At 38.4% G+C, this 26,324-nt stretch overlaps 1 protein-coding gene across 1 annotated transcript; it reads left to right on the plus strand.

Annotated features, from left to right (window-relative positions):
* The first annotated feature begins 1,223 nt into the window (after window positions 1-1,223).
* On the plus strand, window positions 1,224-25,631 carry LOC127628767 (LIM domain and actin-binding protein 1-like). Its single transcript, XM_052105635.1, has 11 exons — window positions 1,224-1,339; window positions 6,173-6,324; window positions 11,397-11,439; window positions 12,811-13,269; window positions 20,375-20,438; window positions 20,722-20,828; window positions 21,577-21,654; window positions 21,772-21,814; window positions 23,251-23,294; window positions 23,428-23,561; window positions 23,667-25,631. The coding sequence occupies exons 2-11, from the start codon at window positions 6,203-6,205 to the stop codon at window positions 24,610-24,612; spliced, it is 2,040 nt and encodes a 679-aa protein (XP_051961595.1). The 5' UTR covers window positions 1,224-1,339; window positions 6,173-6,202; the 3' UTR covers window positions 24,613-25,631.
* Window positions 25,632-26,324: the final 693 nt, after the last annotated feature.

Here is a 26,324-nt window from a genome sequence, read left to right on the forward strand (position 1 = left end):
AAATTAATACAAATTGTAATATTTAGTTTTTATTGTATTTTATAAAAAATCACTCAATATAATTTAGCAGAAATTTGTTATAAAACTGAAATGTGTAAATCTTAAAATAATTTTTTTGCGTGTGGTTGGAGACCAATAGATTAATCACACTTATTTAATTTTTACCAGTATTACCTTTTAAAAATAAAACTGATCATTATATAGTTTTGTGTGTTTTTGTTTTTTACTACAATGACAATATAAAAGGCAATTATTTTGCTTTGGACAAATTTTGGAAACATGTTTTCTTTTTTCATATTTTTTTTTTTTACATCAAACTTAAAATGTTTCTTTCACAGTTTAACTGGGTATTTATACATGAGAATATGTAGCTGGCTTTTTATTTTATGAAGGGGGTCCCTTGCAGGGGGATCATTATTTTTGAGTGTCCTTGGCATCAAAACGATTGAAAATCCCTGCTACAGAGGTCCTTAGAGGGCCCCACTTCATTACCAGAGCCGGGACAATATTTCATAAATGTCATAACCAAATTACAAATTTAACATGTGAAAAATGTATATAAATATAACAGAGCTTAGCGTTTTATTCTGACTTGTGCCATTGCACAAATTCCGAGAAATGCATATGTTCAACATGGAGAAGTGGTAGGGGAAAACACATTTAAAGTTACAGTAATTGGACAATTAACATGCAAAAACATGCTGAAAGAATGGAATGCAGAGCCTGTTTTCAAGCAAGACTTCCATGTGACTGGGATTAACGAAACTGGTCCAGTGGGCCTGATGACACCTTCATGGAAAGGCTCCTTTGTAAGACACCACTGGTTTGTGGCTCAGTCCCACAGTTTCTATACAGCATGTTGTTTTTCCAATGTTACTATATTAATGCACACATTTTGCAGGCATTTAGATCACACTATCCACCTCCCCAACAGTGTGTAAAGCTCCTAACTATTTAATTGTGATCTGTTTACTGCTATACTTTCTTATATAGTATATATTCTTATAAGTGAACCCAAAAGTAACACATTTTGATTATAAACGCTCTTTTTCTTATCTAATGATCTCATCTGAAAGAAGGCGTGGCTATAACTTGTACTTCCAGGAATCCAGTGGCATTCTCATGAATTGGAGAGATCCTTGAGTGGGTGGGGGCTTACCTGCTAGGTGAAAATGAACTCTCTTCTCATTGGCTGAGAGGAGTCAGTATATTTCCTCAACCACAAACAGAGTAGAGTGAGTTGAGAGAGCATTGAGTAGGACACCAGGCTATTAAGAGAAACCTGTGCCACATAACTGAAAGATTGCAAGTGGATACTTGATAAGACCACCAACTAAGGGTATGTATGCTTTTATTGTGTTTAATGGCATCTGTTTGTATTGGTGTCTAACTTCAAAGCTGACCCAAGATTGTCATGTATTTTGAGAGGGCATGCTTTGAGCTTTGGTTGAGAATCAAGTTTGTGTTGTTAAGAGTTTGCCTTTTTAAGCACTCTGAAAGAACAGCTAATTTGATATGATTTCTTTTTCATTTAAAATGTATTTTTAGATATCCTTAAACAGTAACCACGAATGATTAGAAAAGTCTTTGAAATGTATTGGTGAAAAGGTGTGGGAAGTCTGGGAACTCTGTTGGGTATATAATTTAAGTATTAAAAGGAGAGCTGAAGGATAATCTGACTTCTGGGAACCGAGTAAAGGCTTGTCCTAGCACGCTGAAGTGTTGATGTGACCTCTGTGTGATGTTTGTGCTTCACTGACCCACTTGAAGAACAGTTCCCATTAAAACAGAAGTATTTACTGTGTGCTGTATGGCTGAGTGTCACCTTGGAGCATCTTTGGGATATACAATACAGCAAAATTAACCTTATTAAGACCTAAGACTTAATAATGACAACAACAACAACAAAAAGCCATTTTGGATAGCCTCTGTTTCAGTTTGATGGTTTATGATGGAAATGACTCAACTGCTTCTGTGTTTCTGAATGAGAGAAAGTCACATCCTAACATCTCAATATGAGACACTAACATAACGAAGATCTACTCAATTGCTTCTTCCCAAGATTTCCTCTTTTTGGGGCTCCTTTGACATTTCTAGAAAATCAGGAAGCTATTGAAGTAAATAAAAAATCTTGAGTTAGTTTAAGATGCGTGCCATTTGTACATTCATGCTTTGTTTTGTGTCACTGTACAAACATAATGCATGAGTAATTTGAGGCAATGATGACTCAGTTGCTGTGTCAGCAGTGTGAGGAAAGAGAAGGACACCAATGTTTTAATTCAGCAGTGAATCTGCCTGATTTTGGGCTTTTTATTACCCAACCCAATGATCTCCGCTCAGTTGTACAGTCAGAGAGAACAAATCTGAGTTGCTATTTTACACAAATCAAGTTGTAGGAGTGTTAATTTGCAGCATTTTATTAAAGAAACCTAATTAGGGTTATTAACTGAATGCATTCCTTGATCCTAATGTGTGCATGGACCAGAGGCCTGTACCATGAAGCTGGTTTCGGTGGCTAGCCAGGTAAGTTTTAGTTTAGTTCAACCCAGGTTTTAAGGACCATGACATTTGGTCAGCTTTTAGGTTCATCGCCATAGTAACTTATGCTACATGGCTAACCTGCTCTGTAGCAGGTGTAGTTTTGGATTACAGAGCTAACAGATGCAGAACCAATCAGCTGTGAGTAAAATGACACCTCTGGCACAATCAAGTCACTCCCTGTGTCTCTTTAAGCACACTGTACAAATAACATCTTAGAAATCCACAAAATCGACTCTTCATGATAAACTATTTATTTGAGAATCTAAATGTAGATTTTCAGCAGATAGTGTTGTATTTTATTTAATAGCTTTTAATTTACACTCTTTAGCCATAGCAAAAAATATTGTTAAAAAATATTGTTAAAAAAAATCAAGAATCTGAAGGAAATTATCTAATTTAATTTATAATATTTTTAAGCAAATCCCATATATGTTCACAATCACATCCCTGACTTTAATGATTAATTTTAAATGTTATTTTCTCCATTGGAAATATTTCCTAAATCGTTTCTCTCCATCTTTGAAATTGTGGGCGTTCTTGATTAAGCCACATTTTTGTAATCTGTTTCTGCTAGCTGCTATTCTGATTACCCTAAATGTATTTTGTTCAGTTTTATTTCTTAATTGCATTTTACACAATAAATTTTTCTGGATGTATTTCTATTGTGCAGTTAAATAATAAATTAACCTGTCTAATCAATTAATTCCAATAAGTTGTCAATTTAGAGTACTCCTATAGAAATTGACTGTAATGAGCCTTTTTTTTTCTCCCCACAATTTCTCCAACAATCCCATTTTACCAGCTATTGTATTTACTTTGAATAACAGGTGTTATAAAATATCTCATTTGTGTCGTCCGAGCATATTCCCCCATAAACTCTGGATTGAGTAGTACAGATTGTATTATATGATATTTCTTCCCAGTCTTGCTGACTCATTTTTATTGTAATTAATCTTCCCATCTACATATAATTTTATTAAGAGTGTCCTGTATATCTATTTCAAGTGCACTCTTTACAATTCATAACACTTTTATTGTATATATATATATATACAGGTGAAACTCGAAAAATTAGAATATCGTGCAAAAGTTCATTAATTTCAGTAATTCAACTTAAAAGGTGAAACTAATATATTATATAGACTCATTACAAGCAAAGTAAGATATTTCAAGCCTTGATTTGATATAATTTTTATGATTATGGCTTACAACTTATGAAAACCCCAAATTCAGAATCTCAGAAAATTTGAATATTACATGAAATCAATAAAAAAAGGATTTTAAATACAGAAATGTTGGCCCTCTGAAACGTATAATCATGCATATGTACTCAGTACTTGGTTTGGGCCCTTTTGCATTAATTACTGCCTCAGTGCGGCGTGGCATGGATGCTATCAGCCTGTGGCACTGCTGAGGTGTTATGGAAGACCAAGATGCTTCAATAGCGGCCTTCAGCTCTTCTGCATTGTTTGGTCTCATGTCTCTCATCTTTCTCTTGGCAATGCCCCATAGATTCTCTATGGGGTTCAGGTCAGGCGAGTTTGCTGGCCAATCAAGCACAGTAATACCATGGTCATTGAACCAGGTTTTGGTACTTTTGGCAGTGTGGGCAGGTGCCAAGTCCTGCTGGAAAATGAAGTCAGCATCTCCATAAAGCTTGTCTGCTGAAGGAAGCATGAAGTGCTCTAAAATGTCCGGTAGGCGGCTGCGTTGACTCTGGACTTAATAAAGCACAGTGGACCAACACCAGCCCGATGACATGGCTCCCCAAACCAACACAGACTGTGGAAACTTCACACTGGACTTCAAGCATCTTGGATTGTGTGCCTCTCCATTCTTCCTCCAGACTCTGGGACCTTGGTTTCCAAATGAGATGCAAAATTTGCTCTCATCAGAAAAGAGGACTTTGGACCACTGAGCAACAGACCAGTTCTTTTTTCTTTAGCCCAGGTAAGGCGCTTCTGGCGTTGTTTGTTTTTCAGGAGCGGCTTGACAAGAGGAATACGACATTTGAAGCCTCAGTCCACTCCTTGTGAAGCTCCCCACACATCTGAATGGCCTTTTCCTGACAATCCTCTCCAGGCTACGGTCATCCCTGCTGCTTGTGCACCTTTTTCTTCCACACTTTTCCCTTCCACTTAACTTTCTATTAATGTGCTTTGATACAGCACTTTGAGAACATCCAACTTCTTTTGCAATTACCTTTTGAGGCTTTCCCTCCTTGTGGAGGGTGTCAATGATGGTTTTCTGCACAACTGTCAGGTCAGCAGTCTTCCCCATGATTGTGAATTCAACTGAACCAGACTGAGAGACCATTTAAAGGCTCAGGAACCCTTTGCAGGTGTTTAGCTGATTAGAGTGTGACACTCTGAGCCTACAATACTGAACCTTTTCACAATATTCTAATTTTCTGAGATTCTGAATTTGGGGTTTTCATAAGTTGTAAGCCATAATCATCAAAATTATATCAAATAAAGGCTTGAAATATCTTACTTTGCTTGTAATGAGTCTATATAATATATTAGTTTCACCTTTTAAGTTGAATTACTGAAATTAATGAACTTTTGCACGATATTCTAATTTTTCGAGTTTCACCTGTATATAGAATTCTTATTTTCATAAATTCGAAGCCTGAGTTGACAGAGAAAGTTGATGATCTGCCTCATGGTACCAATTAAAACTGATTGGTTTGAATTTGTCAACCTGAAACCAATCCTGAGTTCGTTCGTTCAGCAACCTTCATGGTACAGGCCTCAGATTTCAAGATTTCAAGTCTAGTTGAAGGCTGGAGAAGTAAACAAAAAATACAGTGGCATCCAAAAGTCTGAGACCATATTGAAATCTGGGGGTTTTATTTCATTTATACCTGGAAATACATAAAGGATTTAGTTTTTTTAATTTTAATACATTTTAATACAAATATTATTACGTAAAATGGACAAGAAATATTTAAGATTCTGTGCTATTTCTACTTTACAATACAAATAAGCATATATTTGAATAAATAAGCGACATTGACCATGTTTACTGCTTTGTACAAAAGGTCGAGATATCCTTGCTTCCATTGAACATTCGCTCAAATTATGTTGAGTACATAATCTATAATGAAAAATCATTTACAAAGGTAAAATAGAAGTATTTCCACCATACTTCTGCACCATTCTGTACATGCTTATGCCTGAAAACCAATAACACAACAAAGTAGACCTCATTGAAATATGTTTCCAATAAAGTTCTTCAGAGTTTCTGTTTATCTTATTAAAGGCTCCCTGTGTATGTGAAGTATTCATATGTAGGCAGATGTTTGTGCTTTTCCCCTAGACAATCTATTTCCTTTAAACTTTGTCAGAGCCTCAACAGACAAATGATGACTCATTTCAAGAGAAGGACGACCCACTCCCCTAAGTTCTGCAGGTGTCTTTGGAGTCTCATTGCACAATTTGATTTGTGTGTGATAAAACTCTTGCCACAGATACACAACCAGTGTATCATAGGAAGATTAATTATTAATATTCTGTGTATTAAAATGCCAAATCTGAACAAATGTTGGTGCAGATTTATTGGTTTTCCAATAATTTAATCCTTTTGTGTTAATTTATTTAAAATTTATGTCACTGTTTCTTTCCAACAGAGCTTGTACAGAAGACATCAGGAAACAGAGATGGCAGTCAGTTCATTTAATCGTGGACAATGGGCCTCCCAGTCCTTGCGTGTAACAGCAAAGGAACTCACCATTGTTGGTGTGCGTGGCAAAAAAACTGCTATTGCAGAGCGATTCTCAAAGTAAGCAAAGCATTACACTTGCATATCTAAATCTTATCTCATTTGTCTTGTCATTTGTGCTCTCTCATTTGCTTTCACTTTAGCATATCTTGTAGTGTTATAAAACACCCATCTTTTGGTTTCACTCCAGGTGCCTGCAAATGCCTTTCTAACTACCTATTCAGATCCTTTCCTTCTTGTTTTAAAGGTTAAGTGTGTGATTTGTGTGCCACTAGAGTCACCAAAACAAAGTACAAAAAAAATAAATATTGCTTTCAAAAAGGTTTCCAGAACATTTCCCCATTTTCCATTGGTCAGTCAAAAAGATAGTCCCACCCCAATCTCACACCATTGGTTGAGCCAGTGTTGCTTTGTCCACCTGTTTGTAATGCTCAAACAAACGTGTTTATATTTTTCAGGGGAACTATAGTACAAGGCTTATGGTTGTCTTATCATTTTAATTGGGGATAGGTGAAAAATATTCCAATCTAATTTCAGATATCTATAAAATTGGCTTATTCAAGCCTTTGCTCAACAAAGGTCAGGAACTTTTGGGTAGGAAAATCTAGTGCTCCCTCTAGACCACCCCCCAGCAGAGACCTCACACCCGACTGAATAACTCATTAGACGCAGCTTTCTTGGCACTAAGGCTTTGTTCACACTGCAGGAAAAATCAGATTTTTGCTAAAATCTGATATATTGTTTTTTGAGCAACTATTCAAACTGCAAGTTATATGTAACCAGATCAGACTTTTTCTGTTCAGACTACAGTCGCTTTTGCTATCACATCCACATTAGTTGTCATGGTAATGCAGCAAACTGGTGTATATTTACCATGCATGACATTTTAGCGATGGATGTTTTACCATTGATTATGCTTTTCATTGGGGCAATATCTAAAAAGGAACATTCTTCACAGACAACCACTTAAAAATGGGAGAGGTGGCATATAGTTTGCTGCTGCTAGTGTTGTTGCTGCCCATTTTAGCGGGAACAACTTTATTATGGCCGAAATTACAACATCTCATACAGGACGCCTTTTATCTTGGGATCCTGTATTTTAGCAGAGAGTGAAACATACCGTATTGAAGGATTTGTGTCCTGTAGAAAAGCATAAAAAGGTTGGATGGTTAGACGAGGACCAGCATCCTGTGATGAAATGCTCAATATGTTCAAGTGTCCCGTATTTGCGTGATATTCAGTACTTTATCTCATTGTGGTTTTGTATGAGTTACTGCATCTTAGTGCATCTCTTTGGGCAAGTTAGGCCAATGTCTGTATTTTTATAAGAGGTTTGCAGTGCTTTGCATGCCCTGTAACATATTAATAACATATAGGTGTGTTTCTGACTAATGAGAGTATTATTGGTGCCTACTGCCCACTCTCCAAGACCTTTAGGATTTAGAGAGTAATGGTAACTAAAATAAAACTAGTAAGAATAGTAAAAACTTGGGGCCTGGGTAGCTCAGCGAGTAATGACGCTGACTACCACCCCTGAAGATTCGAATCCAGGGTGTGCTGAGTGACTCCAGCCGGGTCTCCTAAGCAAAAAAATAATTTGAGATTAGTACTTACGGTGCTCAGACCATTTACCACATGAACAATTAAACTGCCTTCAGGACTACCCCATTGTGCAATAATGTATAAATATGTCATGTAAATTCACTTCTATTTAATTCAATAACTGCACATACCCCTACCGTGCACATATATTACCACTTGCACATGTATATACTTGTGGTCGACCGATATATCGGCGAGGCTGATATTATGAGGTTTCATTATCGGCATCAGCAGATACTTTTTTCTGTTTGGCTGATTCGTTTCTTGAGAGCGCTGAGAATCGGCTGCTTGCAAGTGAAGCAACTGTGACATGTAAACGTCCAGTCATGGTTCATTTTGTTGATATGTACCATCATGTTACTACAATAACAGGCCAGTGTGCAACACAGTCATTTTAACGGTCCACATATCAGAGTCGCGACACGTGTTTGAACTCGATGTTAAAGTGCTTGCCTGATTCATTCTCCTCTCTCCTCAACAGTTCCCTTTTAAATGTTTTGTCTAATAATAAAAAGGCAAATATCAATAAAACTAATAGAATATACTGTCTGCATATATGCTTATATCTCGTTTAAACGGATGTAATAAACCAACCTCACACAACTTCAGCAGATCCTGAATCCTGTGGAGTGTTTATAAATCTTCCTCTGAAGCATGTATATCAGTCTCACCTCAGCAGTTCCCTGTAACTTTTCTAATGATTAAAACTTGTATTATATACCATTTGCAAATATGCAGAAATCTTAATTTAAACAGATGACATTAACAAACATCATGGAAATCCTGTGTTTTCTTCCCACCGAGGCCTCATCTAATATCTTCCTCTGAAGCGCATATTTTATCAGCCAGAATCAAAAACTTCAAGATCAGGATCAAAAGTTCCTCTGATTCACAAAACATAGCGGTCAGTCCGTAACAATCCAAGCAAGTCATACAGGCCGTTTAAACTGTCAGGAGATTGAGAATCGTGTTGGATCTGCATAAGTGCGTGAATGCGTCAGTGCATCTTCAAGGCTGTGTCCGAAACCAGGAATATGCTGCTGCTGGAGGCTGTATACGAAGACGCGATAAGAATTAGGTGCTTTTCAAACTGTTTGGAGATTGATTTCCTCAAGAGTTGCATTCATTCAAAACAGATGTCAGTTAAAGGTGCAGTCAGCGATTCCTGAGAAACACTGTTGATATTCAAACTCAACTGCCAAAACAAACACACCCTCCCTTTAGTGCTCCTTTAGTTTATATTCATCTGACCTTTTACTCTTGGTTAATTTCTCAGCCATTTGTTCTCCTTGGAGTATAGAAGTTCACATCAGCCAGATTTGACATCGCTCTCCTAATAAATGTCCCTCTCGCTCTGCCCCTACCCCCCATCCTGTGAACGTGCAAGAACCAGCCCCTGTTGCTGATTGGCTGGAGTAGTGTTGTGTGGATCGATCTGATCCACTTTGTTTTTGTCCCATTTACAGAGCCAGGGTTGTGTACAAATACTAGATTTTTTTTTCAGCCCACCCACAGAATAAATAGCTAGCAGACTGTGAGGAGATATTTGCAGTACTTGACAAAGTGTATTGATTAGAATTGCTTAGTGCACTAATTGATTAGGTCAGCTGCCTACATTTTCAGATGCAGCCCAAGGTAAAAGTGCTTCACGTGTGCTATAAGTAAATGTCTTATTCACTATGCACTGTATGTACAATTGGTTTGATTTGGTATTTCTTGAGTAAATGTGATTTTTAATGCGTACATGCAATCCATGGTTGTTGGACTACTGTGTGCACTGTTATTTCCTTCTTCCTAATATATTAACAACTGCTTCATGTGCAAATAAATTACTAACATTTGATGGCTAAACAGAAATGTGAAGAAACTGCTATCTACCATTTCAAATATAATCTAATATTTTTTACTTTTGTGTGAAATTGAGTAAATATAGTGCTAAATATCGATTGTTTATTAACTATATTAAATTGGTTTATAAATATCGGTATTGTATTGTATTGTCCTATCAGCCACCCGGCTCTCTAGATATCGACATCGGCCATTAAAAAACCCATATCGGGCGACCACTAGTACATATGCCATTCTATGTTATATGTCCTATTTTTTTTGTGTATATTTATACTCTTAACTTGTTTTATATTTTGTGTCTTACTGTAATGTTCTGTGTGCACTTGTTACTCCTATCAACAAAAACATTCCTTGTGTATATGAGAACACTTGGCAATAAAGCTCATTCTGATTAATTCAGAAGTGATGATCTCTACGCCCGGTTTACCTTCCACTGTGAGAACTTTGTAGGGCTGAAATGTGTAATAAAACTCACTTTTGAAGTCATTTTTATTGAAAATTCTGTTTGTAACGATCCTACTGTTTGGCCATCATTATTGTATTAAATTCGTAGTGCCTTGTGAAGGCATTAATTATGCTGTTCGGAGAGAGCAGTGCGTTTTCTCATCACAAAACCTGACGTAAAACAACCATCGCACACAGCAAATGACAAAAAAAACACAAGATCCGATCTGATCATTCAAACTTAAGATAAATCAGATTTTTATCGGATTCCAAACCGGATTTGCGAATGTGGTTTGGATGAGGCTTGTAAAAATTGGATTTAATGTGTTTTTAATTTGTGACTACAAATACCTAAATGGATCTGAGTGACTGTGTCCAAAAAAATCAGATTTTTCTTTCCTGCCTGTGTGAACATAGCCTAAGTTAGCGTGCTTCCTGTGTAGATCATCGGTCTGGATTTTCTCCAGTCCGTCCTTTCTTTTTCAAGAGAATGTCTTTTCCAGACTTCTAGCTCTGGCGTCGTCTTCACTCATACATCAGTGACTTCAAAATATCAAGGACTGTTGACTTGCAAGCTGAATTAGTCCGCATCAAAGAAATCAAATTTGAGGATTAAATGATTTTACAATCTGACCATTGACCTGTGCTACAGTGTTTGTTTGTTTTTTGGCATAGGGCTGTTTTTCCTCATGCATATCTGCAACATATTTTAAGATTAAATAATTATTTTTTTCATTTGTTTATCTTTCCAATTAACCTTCATTCAAAGCCAACAGTTACAGGTATTTGTGTCATGGTTACGGTTGGACCTCTTTAACCCGTTTTTCAACTTGCTTGGAATAGGAATGCCATGGAATTCCTTTGAAGTCAGATAGAATTCCCTGTTTTCAGTTGCTGTGAATTTTGTAAATCCCCCAAAAGTCCCCCAGGCTGACTTTCAGTTTTGTTTTTGGCATAAAAATCTTAAATAAATATATTTAAGTTGCGCTGCTACACATGACCGCTAGAGGCCGCCAGTGATCAAAGGTGATCCTCCCTTATTTGTCAGGTTAAAGGAGAGTTCGATAAAGTCTTTAAACTCCGAGCAGAAGTAAAACAATAACAAACACCCCCTGTTGTGTGGTCCGTTTTTAATTACAGTGCCTAAAATATATAGAAACCAGCCACTGTTCAAGAGTGTGAGAACAGGAGACTAGAGAACAAAGCTGATTTAACTTTACCACGGCATCTCTTCACAGGTACCAGAAGGCAGCGGAGGAAACGAGTGCAGACAAGAAAAAAGTTAGTTTTCATCCTTTATTTAATTTTCTTTCCTTTTTCTTCTTATGAGTTATCATCTGCATCCATCCATCCATCCATTCTTCTTTCTTAATTATGAATTGTCTGTCTCTCTCTCTCTGTGTTTGTCTGTCCATCCATCTATCACTACTATCTTTTCCAACCATCCATCATTTCTTTTTTCTTATGAATATCTATCTATCACCCATCCATCTTTCTCTTTCTTTCTTCCTGATGAATTATCTATCTATCAATCTCATTTTGAACTCTCAACAAACTCAAATAGTTCTCCATTCAACTTCTGCTTCTTAGACACATGCAGTCTGTGTCCAGTCATCTTAATCCCTGTTTAGACGTCTTAAGCTGCAGGTAATTCCCATGCGCTTTACATAACTGGTCTAGTCAATCTGCATCCTTGGTATGGTAGTGTGTGTCTGGAGCTGGACCGCTCCATAAATACTTGGAAAAACTTAATTTAATGGTGTGAGAGACTTTGTCAGGATGAAGGAGTTACTGGAATGAAGATGTGTAGAATGACCTTTGTGTGGATGTAGGTAGGACGGACTGTATTTAAAACGGCCTGAAAATGTATTTTTTGGATGTTTAGGCTGAAGTTTTGTAATTGGAAATTGAAGTCAAAGTCTAAAATAAGGGACATGAACTTGTAGAGCATTTCTATAAAGTTTATAAGTACAGTAGCTTTACTTGTAGTTGTCTTGGCACTATGAGAAAGTATTTTAACATTGAAAAAATTACACAGTTCAACTTTAAGTGTTAAAAGTGTGTGTGTGTGTAATATGTGTGTGTGTGTGTGTGTGTGTGTGTGTGTGTGTGAGATAAGAATTTTGGATGCAGATATTTTTAGTTTAGTCTAATTTTGCCTATTTATATTTCATTAACAATAAAAACAGATATTTTACTTTTTTTTTTTTTTTTTTCAACTAATTGGATCATTTTGTAAATTTTTATTGGAGACCTATTTATGCTTTCACAGACCATCTCTTTCCTTTTTTCTTGACACTACTCCCCCTTTTATGTTGTTTCTTGTTTTTCTGACCTGCTGTAAGGGGGCTGGCCTTGTTCCCTCATGCAGATAGTTTCTAAACACTAGCATCTGGTGCTGCTGCCTTCTTTTTTAACAAACTAACTGTAGTTTTTTGCCAGTTGCTATTAATCCACCTTGACAAAACACTGCAGCTTACTGTGTTTCTCTTCTATTGGTTTCTGTGAGGAGTTTAGGTCATTAGCAGGGAGAATTGTATGAACATGATCGATGCAGTCAGAGTCCATTGTCTAGATTGTCTTGTCTCAAGAGTTTAGACTGTAAAAATTGAGCAACTCCTCAGTCTTAGTGAGTCTCTTTGTTCTGTACAGTCTCCGGAGAAATCAACTCCCTCCATGCGCAATGGCAATCTAAGCGTCTTGAAACAGATGTGGGAGCAGCCGTCAGCTGCGTCTAGCGTTCCAGCCAAAAAACCTACATCTCCAGAGCCAAAACCTCAATCCAGACTACAGGAGAACCATCAGCAACACGATTCAACGACTGTGAATTCCTCGGATGAGCCTATGAACACTAAGACCACTGAACCCATTTCATTCAGGCCTATTCACACCCAACAGGAGTCTACGGACATCACACAAAAAGTCCAGCTTGTTGCCGGTACAGAAACCCTATTAGACAACGACAGTGAACAGCAGATGGAAAAGTGGAAGCAGAGAGATGTGGAGACTCCAGGGGCTGCAGTGGTGTCCACCGTGCACATTGAAAAACCCACCGTGCCTCTCAACAATCTGAAGATGATGTTTGAGAAAGGAGAGACCCTCCAGAACAAAGTAAGTGGAACTATAATAATTTTAGAAGAGAATCTAGAGTCTAGAATGGGAAGCTTGTTGGATGAGAAAGTCACATTATTGGTACGTTTGAACGAGATGCCTCCCAAGAAGAGGATAACTGAGATACTATTGTACAACTATTATTCTGTATTATGTTTTGCTTGCTGAAAACCTTGTATTTAAAATGTTGGAAGAGCAGAGACTGATCATTTTGTTAGTCACATGGTCTGCCAACATTCTCTCTCTTCCAGCTCTCCCTCTGGGCCCTGTAGACATTTCAGTAAGTTTACTGCTCTGCTACATAGCCTGCTGTGCAGCTATTGTTGTTTTTTGCCGTCTGTAGCTTTGCATTAAATAAGTGGTGCTTGCTAAGGCAAGCATCACTATTACTATTGCTTATCCTTGAGAGTTTAAAACAACCCTAACCCTAAGTATTAAACTTTGGTAGGTAACTTGTCCTGCACTGTGCTACAGACAGGATTGATTCCTCAAACAATGTTGTTGGAGAGGTGTGATATTACTTTTGTAAGCATTCAGACTTGCGAGATTCCTCTGGTGGACAATAAAACAAGCAAAAAAAGTCCCATAAACTTAAGTTTAAAGGATGTGAGCAGTGTCCAGAATTTCATAGTCTTTTTTTTTTTTTTTTTACATGGGCCAGAAAGAAACCACCTAGAAATGCCCTAGCAACCACATGGCAATGTGCTGTCAAAACTTTAGTAACCTATTAGCGACACCCTAGTAACCACCCAGAACACTCTAGCAACTTATCAGAAACACTTTAGCAACACACTGAAAACCATGCAAAACACCTTAGCAACCACATGGCAATGTCCTAGCAACCACCTAGAAGTATCCCTGCTAACATGGTGTAATGCTCTGAGAATCGGTCTGAACAACTTAGCAACTGCATAGCAACATCCTGGCAACCACCCAGAACACTCTAGCAACCAGCTAGAAACACCCTACATTCAAAAATATTTTAGCCTATTTTTTTAAGATTAATACATTTAAATTTCATAACAAAATCCCTTCAAATGAAATAGCTTTTTTTATTTATTAAATTGCTTTAATAAATGTACGTTTTATTAATTTAATTTAAAGATTACGCATTTCAATTTAATGTGATTTTGTTATGAAATTGAAATTTGTAAACTGTAAAAATTGCCTAAACATTTTTTTGAGTTTAGCAAACATATAGTAATGCTCTGAAAATCAGTTTGAACACCTTAGCAACCGCATAGCAAAGCCTTGGCAAACACCCAGAACACTCTAGCATCCTCTCGGAAAACCCATAGGAACCACATAGCAACATGCTGAAAACTATGCAGAACACCTTACCAAACACATAGCAATGCCCTGGTAACCACCCTGAACAATCTAGCAACCACTTAGCAATGCTCCAAAAACCAGTCTGTACACCTTAGCAACCGCATAGCAATGTACTGACAGCCACCCAGAACACCTTAGCATTGTGGAAACCAATCACATTTTATTCAAATGATGTAAACATCTACACTCACTGAGGGCTTTATTAGGAACACTACACTAATAGTAGTTAAAAATTTGTCAGCTGCACATTTATGCTGCAAATTTCCAGTACTCCCACATCCCAAAAGTGTTCTGTTGGATTCAGATCCAGTGACCGGGAAGGCCACTGAAGAACATTGAACTCATTGTCATGTTCATCAAATCTCAAATCAGATTGAGATTACTTTTGCTTTGTGACATGGTGCATTATCATCCTGGAAGTAGCCATTAGAAGATGGGTAAATTGTGGCCATGAAGGGATGCACATGGTCATCAACAAATAGACTGTGGCATTCAAGCAGTGATTGATTTGTATTAATGGCCCAAAAGTGAGCCAACGAAACATTCCCCATACTATACCACTGCCACCAGCCTGAACTGTTGACACAAGGCAAGTTGGGTCCATGGATTCATGCTGTTGACTCCAAAGACTGACTCTACCATCCATGTGCCTCAGCAGAAATCAAGATTCATCAGACCAGGCTATGTAATTCCAGTCTCTAACTGTACAGTTTTGGTGAGCCTGTTCCCATTGCTGTCCCCGCTTTGTGTTTTTAGCTGACAAGAGTGGAAACTGACGTTTGTCATCTGCTGTTGTAGCCCATTCTCAAGATTTGATGTATTGTGCATTCTGAGATGCTATTCTGCTCACTACAATTGTACAGAAGGGGTTTCTGAGTTACCGTAACCTTTTTGTTAGCTCAAACCAGTTTGGCCATTCTCCGTTGACCTCTCTCATCAATAAAGCGTTTCCATCCTCAGAACTGTCGCTCACTGGATTTTTGTTTTGTTTTTGGGCACCATTCTGAGTATTTATACTAGGTGTACAGGTGTTCCTAATAAAGTGCTTGGTGAGTTTATTTCTCCTTAGTTTTTTTCCCTTCATTTGTCTTTGTCTTCAAAGAGCAGATTCATAGCTTCATTCCTTCTGTCATGAGATGCTCTTGTGTGCGCTGAGACAGAACATTCCTCTTTTAAAAATCGAGGAGCACTTGAGTTTAACCGGCTAAACCAGAGCTCCCCAACCTCCCAGAAGATTTTCCATCATCTGACCAGGATGAGGTTGCTCTCGTTGAGACATGACTGTGATTTGTGCTCTCACCGGGGGCTGATGTCATGGGATCAGCCTCCACATGACCGCCACTGGGTTGGAGGAATGATATCTCTCTGAAAACTCAAACTCTCCCCTTTTAACCTGAAGGATATGAGAGAGCGAGAGAGAATATGTGAATTGGTTTTTATATGCTGCAGAGGTTTGCTTTATGCAATACCTATCATATCACCTTTGAAGATATGGATTTAACCACCACAAAACCAAAAAATAACATATCTCTGTTGAAGATTGTTAGTAAACAATTTAGTGAGAAATGTACAAAAAAAAAAAAAAATTCAGTAGAGACACAGAAGCATATGTATGACACACGTGTTGATGTGCCCTACACATTTCATCTTTTGTCACAGATTTCATCCTCAGACAACAAAAGGACACTCTTAATTTTTGGCAGCCCATGGCTCCTATCTTTTGTGCATTTTGTGTCCCTTGTCTGAACCCGTGCCCCCAGTGGCTGAGCTGCCATTGCCTTTTGTACTGTTTGTTTCCCTGTCGCATGGTGTTAGAATGGCAGCCGGGAGACGCTACACTCATGTCTGGCCCGCTGGTTCCCTCTCTGCCCTGGTGATGTCTAATCCATGGTTAGAGGGTGAGACGTTTCAGCCCCCTTGCTGGATTTAGAGGTTCAAGCAGCTGCCCCCCCGCCCCCCCCTTCAAACCCCACCCTCTCAGTCCTCCCCCTTCTATCTTTCCTGCTGTTGCCAGCAAAACACTGGCATGATCCCATCTCTAATCTGGCTCTCTGAACACTGCTGGGCTTTAGTCAGACAGACTCCGCTCTGTAAATCTCCAGGAATCACTGGACTGGTTTTAAACGGGTAGGACCATGTGGCTTTCACATTTAATCATGATATTGTTGTATCTGGAAACTCTTGTTATGTGGGATGATGTCAGTTGGGCTTTCGGTTTAGTTCCTGTTTCGCAGCTTTCCTGAGAACAATGACAATGGTTACAGCAGAGTTTTGCAAGGATGTATTTGTATTGAGATTGGTAACAGCGCATATGTTGCAGAACAATATTTGCAAGGCACTTTTTGAAATATTAATGATTGTGTTGGATATGTTGTTTGTTTTGAGAATGTTAACAATGTTGCAGAATTATATATGCTAACCATGTCTTTAAAAATTCATGACTTGAAGAGCTTAGCTCTCTAATTATGACAGTTTTCTAAAACCGAAAAGACAGTTCAAGATATAAGGTAATTATACCTTACTCCACCAAAAATGGCAAATAAATTTTATTTTTCCCATTTTAATCACAAATTTTATTGTGTTGTAATGTTGAAAAACAAGCATGAGCAGAAGTTAAAAGGTGTTTTTATATATTATATGACTAAATGTTACCAATGATAAAGAAATTACTTTGACATATTTTGTTGCGTTTTTTATTTTCAAAGTTTTTGTAATAGCTTAAGTCTTATCAAATATGTATGTTACTTAGTATCCAGTTTAACTGGGCATCAAACCATACATCCAGTGTGAGGTTGAATTGGATGGGCAACATGCTCGCATGAGAACTGGACATGTTGCTACCAAATGTTCTTAAATTGTCCTCGTGGTGGTGCGGTTACGCGTCTCAATCCGGTTGGCGAAGGACAAGTCTCAGTTGCCTCCGCTTTCTAAGACTGTCAATCCACGCATCTTATCACGTGGCTTGTTGTGCATGACACCGTGGAGACTCATGCTCATGTGGAGGCTCATGCTACTCTCTGCGATCCACGCACAACTTGCCACGTGCCACATTGAGAGCGAGAACCTCTAATTGTGACCATGAGGAGGTTACCCCATGTGACACTAACTTTCCTAGCAACCGGGCCAAATTGGTTGCTTAGGAGACCTGGCTGGAGTCACTCGGCACACCCTGGATTCGAACTCGTGACTCCAGGGGTAGTAGTCGGCGTCAATACTCGCTGAGCTACCCAGGCACCCGCATTATATAATATATAACTAAAAAACAACTTTCTTTTGGTGCCACTCTTTGGACATCACATGGAATCTGGAGCCCAACCATTCAACAACCCTTCCAGCTTTGTCCACTGGGGGCAGTGGTTTGAATTTCAGTAAGCACAGAAGGTCTCTAAGAGCTCATTACAGGATTATTAATACCAGCGGAGGAGAAGCTGGCAGGGCAGCACAGGGAAAAACGTTTAAACACTGTCACAACTTGAGAGTGGCTTTCATCACCTTTAACATTTCACTTTGTTTCTTTGAATTCATATTCATTATACTGCCATGTTGTCATATATTATTCAGGGTTGACATATATAATTGCTTATTGTAATTTTTCTTATAAATAATTAATTGCTTTGGCTATTAAATAACATTGGTGTTATGTTTGTGTACTTTGAAGATCAATGCACTAATCAGTTTGCTGAATATCTAGTATACGTGTGCTATACAGTGTTTAAAGTCAACACGAAATGGCATTTGCAAGCAACCGCTTCCATATTGTGATGTATTTCTGAGTTAAACAGATATTCAGCAGGAAAAAGATGTAGGGCAGGACTTAATTTTATTAATTGAAAATTAATTGGATTGTGAAACTTGGGCATTACCAAAATGGAGCCAGCAGATGGAAGGGGAGGAGTTGGAAATATAAGAGGGCTTGTTGACTGAAAAGCAAAGCTATAAATTATTTGGGATAATATGACTGAGCATTCATGCACAATAAGACCAGGAACATGTAATGATTAATTAAATGAGGTCAATTTTGATTTTATGTTGACTTTAAAGGGATAGTTCATCCAAAAATGAAATATTCTCATCATTTACTCACCATCATGCCATCCCAGATGTGAATGTGACCACCTTCTGCAGAACACGGAGATTTTTTTAGAAGAATATTTCAGCTCTGTAGGTTCATACAATGCAAGTGTATGTTGATCAGACATTTGTAGCTCCAAAAATCACAAAGGCAGCATAAAAGTAATCCATACGATTCCAGTGGTTTAATTCATGTCTTCAATAGTGATATGATAGGTGTGCTTGAGAAACAGATCAATGTTTAAGTCCTCTCTTTTCTTTTGTCGATAAGCATTCATTGTTCATATCACCACCTACTGGGCAGGGAAGAGAATTTCTAGTAAAAAGGATAAAAAATAAAAAAAAAGGACTTACACCTATCAGATCGCATCAGAAGACATGGAATAAACCACTAGAGTCATATTACCTTTATGCTGCCTTTTAGGGGTGTAATGTTCAAATTTTCATGGTTTGGTTTTGTATGATGGTTTTAGGGTCACGGTTTCGGTACAGTTCGATATTTGCCATGTTCAGAAAAAAAAATATACTACTGCCAAATCCAAAGTAACACTTCAACAGGTTTGCCCATAATAAAAATCATTGTTTGATGGCACTTAAATTGGCCTGGTTGTTTTAGAAGCTTTCCAGTAGCTGGTCAACTAAATAAAGTGAAGTAAAGATTTCAAGCAGAGTATAGAGTTAACAGAACAAAACATACCATCCTCCATCATGGACTCCAGCCGTGGCTGAGTCCAGAGCACTTTCCCTCCCATTGCTCACTGGTCTAGATAGCGTCCATTTGGTTGAACCACTTCCACTTTTCATTGATGGTTCTGTAGTCACTTAAGTTTTTTTTTTACTTTTCCCTACACTGTTGGTAGGTCCGGTGGTAGCTGTGTGCGTCCAACAGCTGAGACACTTCATGAAAGACTTTTTCGCTTCGCGTCATTTTATTCGTCGCTAACGAGAGGACAGTCTGCCCCTCATTTATTGACTACGGCGTGGTTTTGCGCACAGCCATTTCTTTTTACAATTTGAAAGTCATGTGAACAAATTGTACAGTTATTTCTGTTGCTAACTTTAAATCTAGCGGGTTGATGTCCCGTGTCACAAATCCAGTGACTCTGGTAGTGACGATTCTCTCTGACCAATCAGTGATCTGCAGGGTTTTGACATCACATTTAGTATCGGCTCACTTGGAACCTCGAAGAGGTGGTACTAAAATAAGTATCAGGTACTATCCACAATGGGAAAACCCCCCAAAAAGCGAGCAGAGTCGGGTAGAGTCGTACCGTGCAGTGGAAAAGCCCCATTACAGTAACCATAGTTTAACTATGGTATTTGTAGTAAAAACATAGTAACCACAAAATTGCCATGGTTACTGTATGGAAACTACAGTATTACTACTGTAAAACCATGGTTCATTATCATTGGGGTCTTTTAACTAAAATAAATAATTTTCTCTAATAAATGAATACCTGCACTATTACGCTACATACATCGACATACACTGCATTTCAAACTCTACTGCACATATAGTCAATATTTGGAAGTTTTGCTATTAAAATGGATACGAGGGATGTTGTGATGCGGCTCATATGCCGCCTGCGTCACTTTGTTGGAAGCATGTTTGCACCCCAGCTCTGTTGTTACAGTCTTTTTAATGGTGTATTTGTTCTGTGTGTAGCCCACTTCATTAACACTTGTTTCTTTGTCTGTTTAGGTGTCCAGAGAGCCTTGTAAGACTGGAGACAGTGGATCTGAGAATATGGAACCAGGAGACAGAGGTACAGAGGACATCACTAAACACACACAAAGTTTATAATAGTTTGTGAAATGTTTCCAGTTATATGGCCCCTTTCCAACATATCCTGAACATCCTGCTTCCTTTTTGCAACACTGTAAGAATCACCTTTTATGAACATGCTGAACGCAGTTCTTCCATTGTTTCTCGTTGACCTTGTGGCTCTTATTTTCTCTGGCTCGCATGTTTTTTTTCTTTTCTTAATTGTGTGCTAGTTATCCAAAACTCCCTTGACTGATTTCATGCTTTATTTCCATGATCTACAGAAAGTCTTGACTCTGGAGTGAAAATGGTGGAATCCACCCCTCTCAGGCACCGAATGGCCATGTACAAGGCAGCTGTGACTAAGCTTGATCTCTCTTCCTCCCCAACTGTGAGTATGCCACTACGCCCTACTTCACAATACATCACTCCCCGATTGCTGTCCCTCCATAAGTCTTCATTAAATGCCATAGGTTCGCATTTTGGGCAGAGAGGACACTTTCAAAATCACTTTATTGTAATTTAACAATACATTTAGTGTAAGATGTTATTTAAACTCAAATAATGTTTTCATATCCATTTATTTGGTAGCTGGTCATGTAATAAGCAGTATAATGTACAGTCAGCCAGTCATTATTGCCAAATATACCACTTCAGGGTGATGCAAGGCCCCTCCGCTTCTCATCAGGTTTTTTGCGATAATGACGGACTGACTGTACATTTATCCTTTTACATTTATGCATTTGGCAGGCGCTTTTATCCAAAGCAATTTACAGAGCCCTTATTACAGGGACAATCCCCCCGGAGCAACCTGGAGTTAAGTGTCTTGCTCAAGGACACAATGGTGGTGTCTGTGGGGATAGAACCAGCGACCTTCTGATTAACAGTTATGTGCTGTAGCCCACTACGCCACCACCACTCCTTTACTTACAATATGTTGAAATGAATAATACATGCGGTAAAAGTATTGCTCACCCTTAGTTCATGTTCACTAATGCATTAACATACACAGCCTTTTTGTAAAGTGTTCCCCTAATGTGTTCAAATCAACACCATAAACTCTATGTAACATGCATGGTGTGAAATGTGCTAGATGCACATTCGTGTCTGATAACCCTTTCCCTTTTGTGTTGTACTAGAGTGAACCAGCAGACAATGAAGTTCGCAGTCACAGTGAGAAACAGAAGGAAAACGTGCCGCCACTCTCTGCTGATGTGGTGAGAACCGTCATTGCGTTTTAGCTGAACTAAAGATGGTGTATGATCTGTTATTGTGAAGGGTACTGGCACTGCTGGTCTCACTTGCTTGGTCTCTTTCTCTATTTGTGTCTACAGGGTTCTGATACCATCAGAAATAGCCCCATTACAGACAGGAATGGTGAGTTTCTTTGACATGTATATCTCTATGGTTTTGTATTGAGAACTTTAAGGTACTAATGTGACCATCTAATGGAGCTCATCATGGTTTATGTAAAGGAATATTCCAGGTTCAAAACAAGTTGTAGGTGCACTCAGTAACTTTTTGTTTGTCATCTTGGACTTGCAGTGACCCCTAGTGGTGTGGATGCAGCATCATTCAAAGTCAATAGTTTTCAGTTACAGATGACATTGTAGAAATTCACAATCAGCCATGATTCATTTAATCCAAAAGTGTAACAAAATGGTTACTGAGATTAAGGGAGTAATATTCAGCTGGTCGTGTGATTCTAAAATGGTAGCACCCTGCCCCATGTAGACTAAAATGTCTTTTACGAGGTTACTGATATTACTAGAGTTTTCCTCTCATGTGAGTGGTCATGATTTTATACATCCGTTTTACAATTGAAATTACAATTAATTTCTTTAGGAGTAAAACTTTTCTAATGGGGGAAAAATTGCTGATGCACCTTAAAGTAAAATCGATAACGTGTGTCAATGTTGAATAATGCAAAAAATAAAATAAAAAAATTATAATATTTTATATATATATATATCACTAATTTACTTCATTCCTTTAAAGGTGCTGTAAGCAAGACAGTTTTAATGGAAAATGTGCAAAAAATATTACTACTCCCTTAAAGATATTAATGAAATAAGTGTCATGAGATATCTCACTGGTCTCTGTGATAGCTGTAGACTTTGTAAACAACAAACAAAAATGTGTCCGGACATTGATGCTTTTCAGCTGTCAATCATTTTGCTCATTCTCATAGTGTTGCCTTTGAAATGCGTCATTGAGGCTTTGATTCATAATGTTTGTCAGTTGAGGGCGCTATTGTGCCACTGTTGAATTTGACAGCCACAGGAATGAGCAATGCTGCTCTTTTGCTCCGTTTTAGTCTCATTTAGTATCTTTGGAGGGTGTGGCTTATTCAACGGCTCAGTCACTTGAAAGCTTCAGAACGCTAAATTTGCTTACAGCATCCTAAAAAGGAAATCAAGAAAGATGAGACATTTACAATGGAAGTGAATGGGACCAATTTTTGGAAGGTTTAAAAGCAAAAATGTGAAGCTCATAATTTTATAAAAGCACTTGCATTTAATTCTTCTGTAAAAACTTAAGCAGTAAAGTTGCTTAAATCTACGTTTTTGTGGTTGACAAGTTTAAAGTTATAAAATTGGATAGGCCAATAACTTTGCACAGAAAAGTTCAGGAAGTGATTTTTATCATGCTAAATGTTGACATGCATATTGTTTACATCTTGTGGCTAACTTTTGAAACAGTGTTTTGGGATTTTTTTTAAGAAAAGGAGGGACGAGTCAATTAATCTCATTAATGCCCTCTAGTGTTGAATTCTATCCATTATCAAAAGTTACCTTTATCTCCATTTACAGACTCTGTTGTGAGTCCTGAACTAAACCATCCTAAAGCTGTCAGGGTGAGTACTCAGTAAAAATAAATAAAATCTGATCTAAAAAAACTCTTTGTATTTTTATGGTTTGTATCCAGAAATTCAGACTTAACTTGTGTGACTGACTTAAAAATCTGTATGCTTGTTGACGCTCATGTAGATGTTCCGTTTGCCAGTTCGCGAAACCTGCGTGATGTGCCATAAGACTGTGTACCCCCTAGAAAAGCTTGTTGCGAATCAGCTGATTTACCACAACTCCTGCTTCCGCTGTGCCTACTGCCACACTAAACTCAAGTAAGGGTAAAAGACTCTGTGATGTTCTGCTTAGTAACTGCAGATCTGCTCATATGGTTCATTTCTAACCTCTCAACTTATGTTTTGCCACCCTCTTCTGGCCAGTCTGGTGAACTACGCCTCTTTGCACAACAACGTTTACTGTAAGGCACACTTCTGCCAGTTGTTCAAAGCCAAGGGAAACTATGATGAGGGTTTCGGCCACCGACCCCATAAGAAGCTTTGGGATGTGCGAGGAGAGGAAGTTGAGGAACACGTCAAGGAATCTCCCACAGAAACAACCTCCAGTCCCACATTAGTGGAGTCTCCTCTAGTCAAGGTTAACGTTCTTGCGGCAACTTTGGAGACCCGGGCCCAGACTGCCTCTGAGAGGATGGAAAAGCTATTGGAGACAGGACGGCTGAAAATAGCCTGGCCCCCACAGTCTGAAGGAGAAGAAAGCACAACCCTTGCGTGTACTGATGGTAGTGCTGTCAAACCCATCCGGCCAAAGTGGCCTCCAGAGTGCGATGCTGTTTCAAGCAAGTCGGATGCTTCTGATCTTCCAAAGATTCGCAGGAGCGTCTCCCTCAAAGAGAGAAGCAAACCATTTTCAATCTTCAGCTCTGCTGATGTACCAGTTGCTCAGCCCAGAAGATCTCCAAACAAAAGATCTCCATCAAATGAAAAGCCCAACTCGGAGGAAATGTCACCCGTTTCCTCACCCACAGACACTCTTATCTCTTCTGAGGACATGACTGAAATGAACCAATCAGAAGAGGAAACTGTGGAAGGAAACAAGGAGAAAGATGATGAGGAAAGAATGGAACAAGAGGAAGAGTGTAAAGCAGAACTTTCCTCTTTGAAAAGCAAAAGCAGCCCACTGGAAAACAGTCCTGCCTCATCGTCTGAGAGCGAGTCTGGCTTGGATTCAGAGCAGAACCAGGCCTCTCAGGATGTGGGCTTCTGGGATGGAGAGGAGGCAGGGGAAGATCGAAGTTACACCACTGTTGAAGATCTGATTAAGAGGAACCGTCATTACGATGATGAGGACGAAGATGACGTTGTCTGAGTGAAAAAAAAAAATAAATGGTGGTTCCTCCTTTCTCTGCCGTTCCTCTTCTCTTTTTCTCTAGAAGCACCCATGTATTATGTTGTCTTGGGAGTTTTTGTCCTTCTTTGTGCAATTAATTTCTTAAGCTTTTACATGTGCCTATAAATGTATGTAATTGAGCAACAAATCTAGTAGTTGTTTAGAAAGTCTCTTAAGAGACAAAAGGGATAGTTCTTAAAGGGATGGTGCACTTAAAAAGAAAAATTCCACTCTCATGATGTTCCATACCTATGTTTTGTGGAACACAAAAGATGTTCGGCAGAATGTTGAGAACTGACAGCCTCAGTCACCATTCACATTCATTATATGGAGAGAAAAAACTGCAATGAAAGTCAATGGTGACTGAGGATTACAATCTGCTTAACATCTCTTGTGCTTCACAAAAGAAGGGTTATATGGGTTTGGAACAACATGAGACTGAGTTGGTGAAATAATTATTTTTGGGTGGGCTATCCCTATTAAGACATCTGCAAGTATAATTTTATGAGTTTTTAAATAATTTGGTACCTTTTCTATGTTCTTTTATATATGAATGGACTGTAGAATATTTTATGCTGCTTTATGTTCTCTTTCAGCACAATGAATGTCAATGGTGACAAGCTAATATTGTGCCTAACAACTCCTTTTGTGTTTTGTTATCCACTAAAGAAAGAAATGGTTTGAAACAACATACAGGTGAGAAAATAATGACAGGAATTAAATTTTTGGGGTGAACTATCCCTTTAAGGACTCGGAGGCTTCACTTTCGCAGATTGGAAGAAGGGTTTTTGTTCAGTTAAAACACGTTATTTGGTCTACCACTACTGTAATGCACTATGATGTACTTTGTATGCTATAAATCTACCACCTGTATGACATTTAAATGAACTTGTAACTTTTTAATATTTTACTTTATTGCAAAATACTATTATTTTAAATGTTGGTTTTATCATGGGACCAAATATCTTGGAATACTATTGTTTCAAATAAATTTAGTACTCAAGATCTTGTGCAGATGTTTTAATATTTCCTCCAAACAACTCATAAAATGCATTTGTGCATGGAATTAATTTTGTAAGCGACAGATCAGAATCTGCCATTGCTGGTTCAAACCAAATGATGCGCCAAGCCTCCGATAGTAATTCAAAAATGTCACTTTAGAAATAGTATCACGGCTCGGGCTGTTCCTAACAAGTATCTGGAGAAATGTGTGTGTGTGTGTGTGTGTGTGTGTGAGAGAGAGAGAGATGTGTGATCACCTGTTGCCACTTCCAAGCAGAGATGCTGTAGTGTGTTAGTAAGCTTTCTGAAGATAATGTCATTTTGGTCCAATGCATCCTATTTTCTAAGTGGAATAATAGCCATCCAAGCATCCCCGCAAGTATTCCTCCATATTTCGCAGTAGCCGGTGCGCAAGAATCATTCACTACTATAGAAACCACATTGTCCTCGGCCATTTTGAACAGTATGTCCTCTCCGATGTGGAAACTCCAATAAGAGGTAAGTGCCTTGAGTTTGTGTAATTAATCAGTCTGTTATGTCTCTGTGATGAGCCTTAATGCTGAAGTTGTAAGTTTATAGCTGTTTTTTTTAGCTTTAATAGTATAGTAGTGATCCGAGCGCTGACTCACTTCACGTCACCTGAACTGGCTTATATTACACACACAAAAAACGGTGTTCTGCTGCCACCT

This window comes from Xyrauchen texanus, chromosome 35 (assembly GCF_025860055.1).
Source record: "Xyrauchen texanus isolate HMW12.3.18 chromosome 35, RBS_HiC_50CHRs, whole genome shotgun sequence".
NCBI classification, from domain to species: Eukaryota; Metazoa; Chordata; class Actinopteri; order Cypriniformes; family Catostomidae; genus Xyrauchen; species Xyrauchen texanus.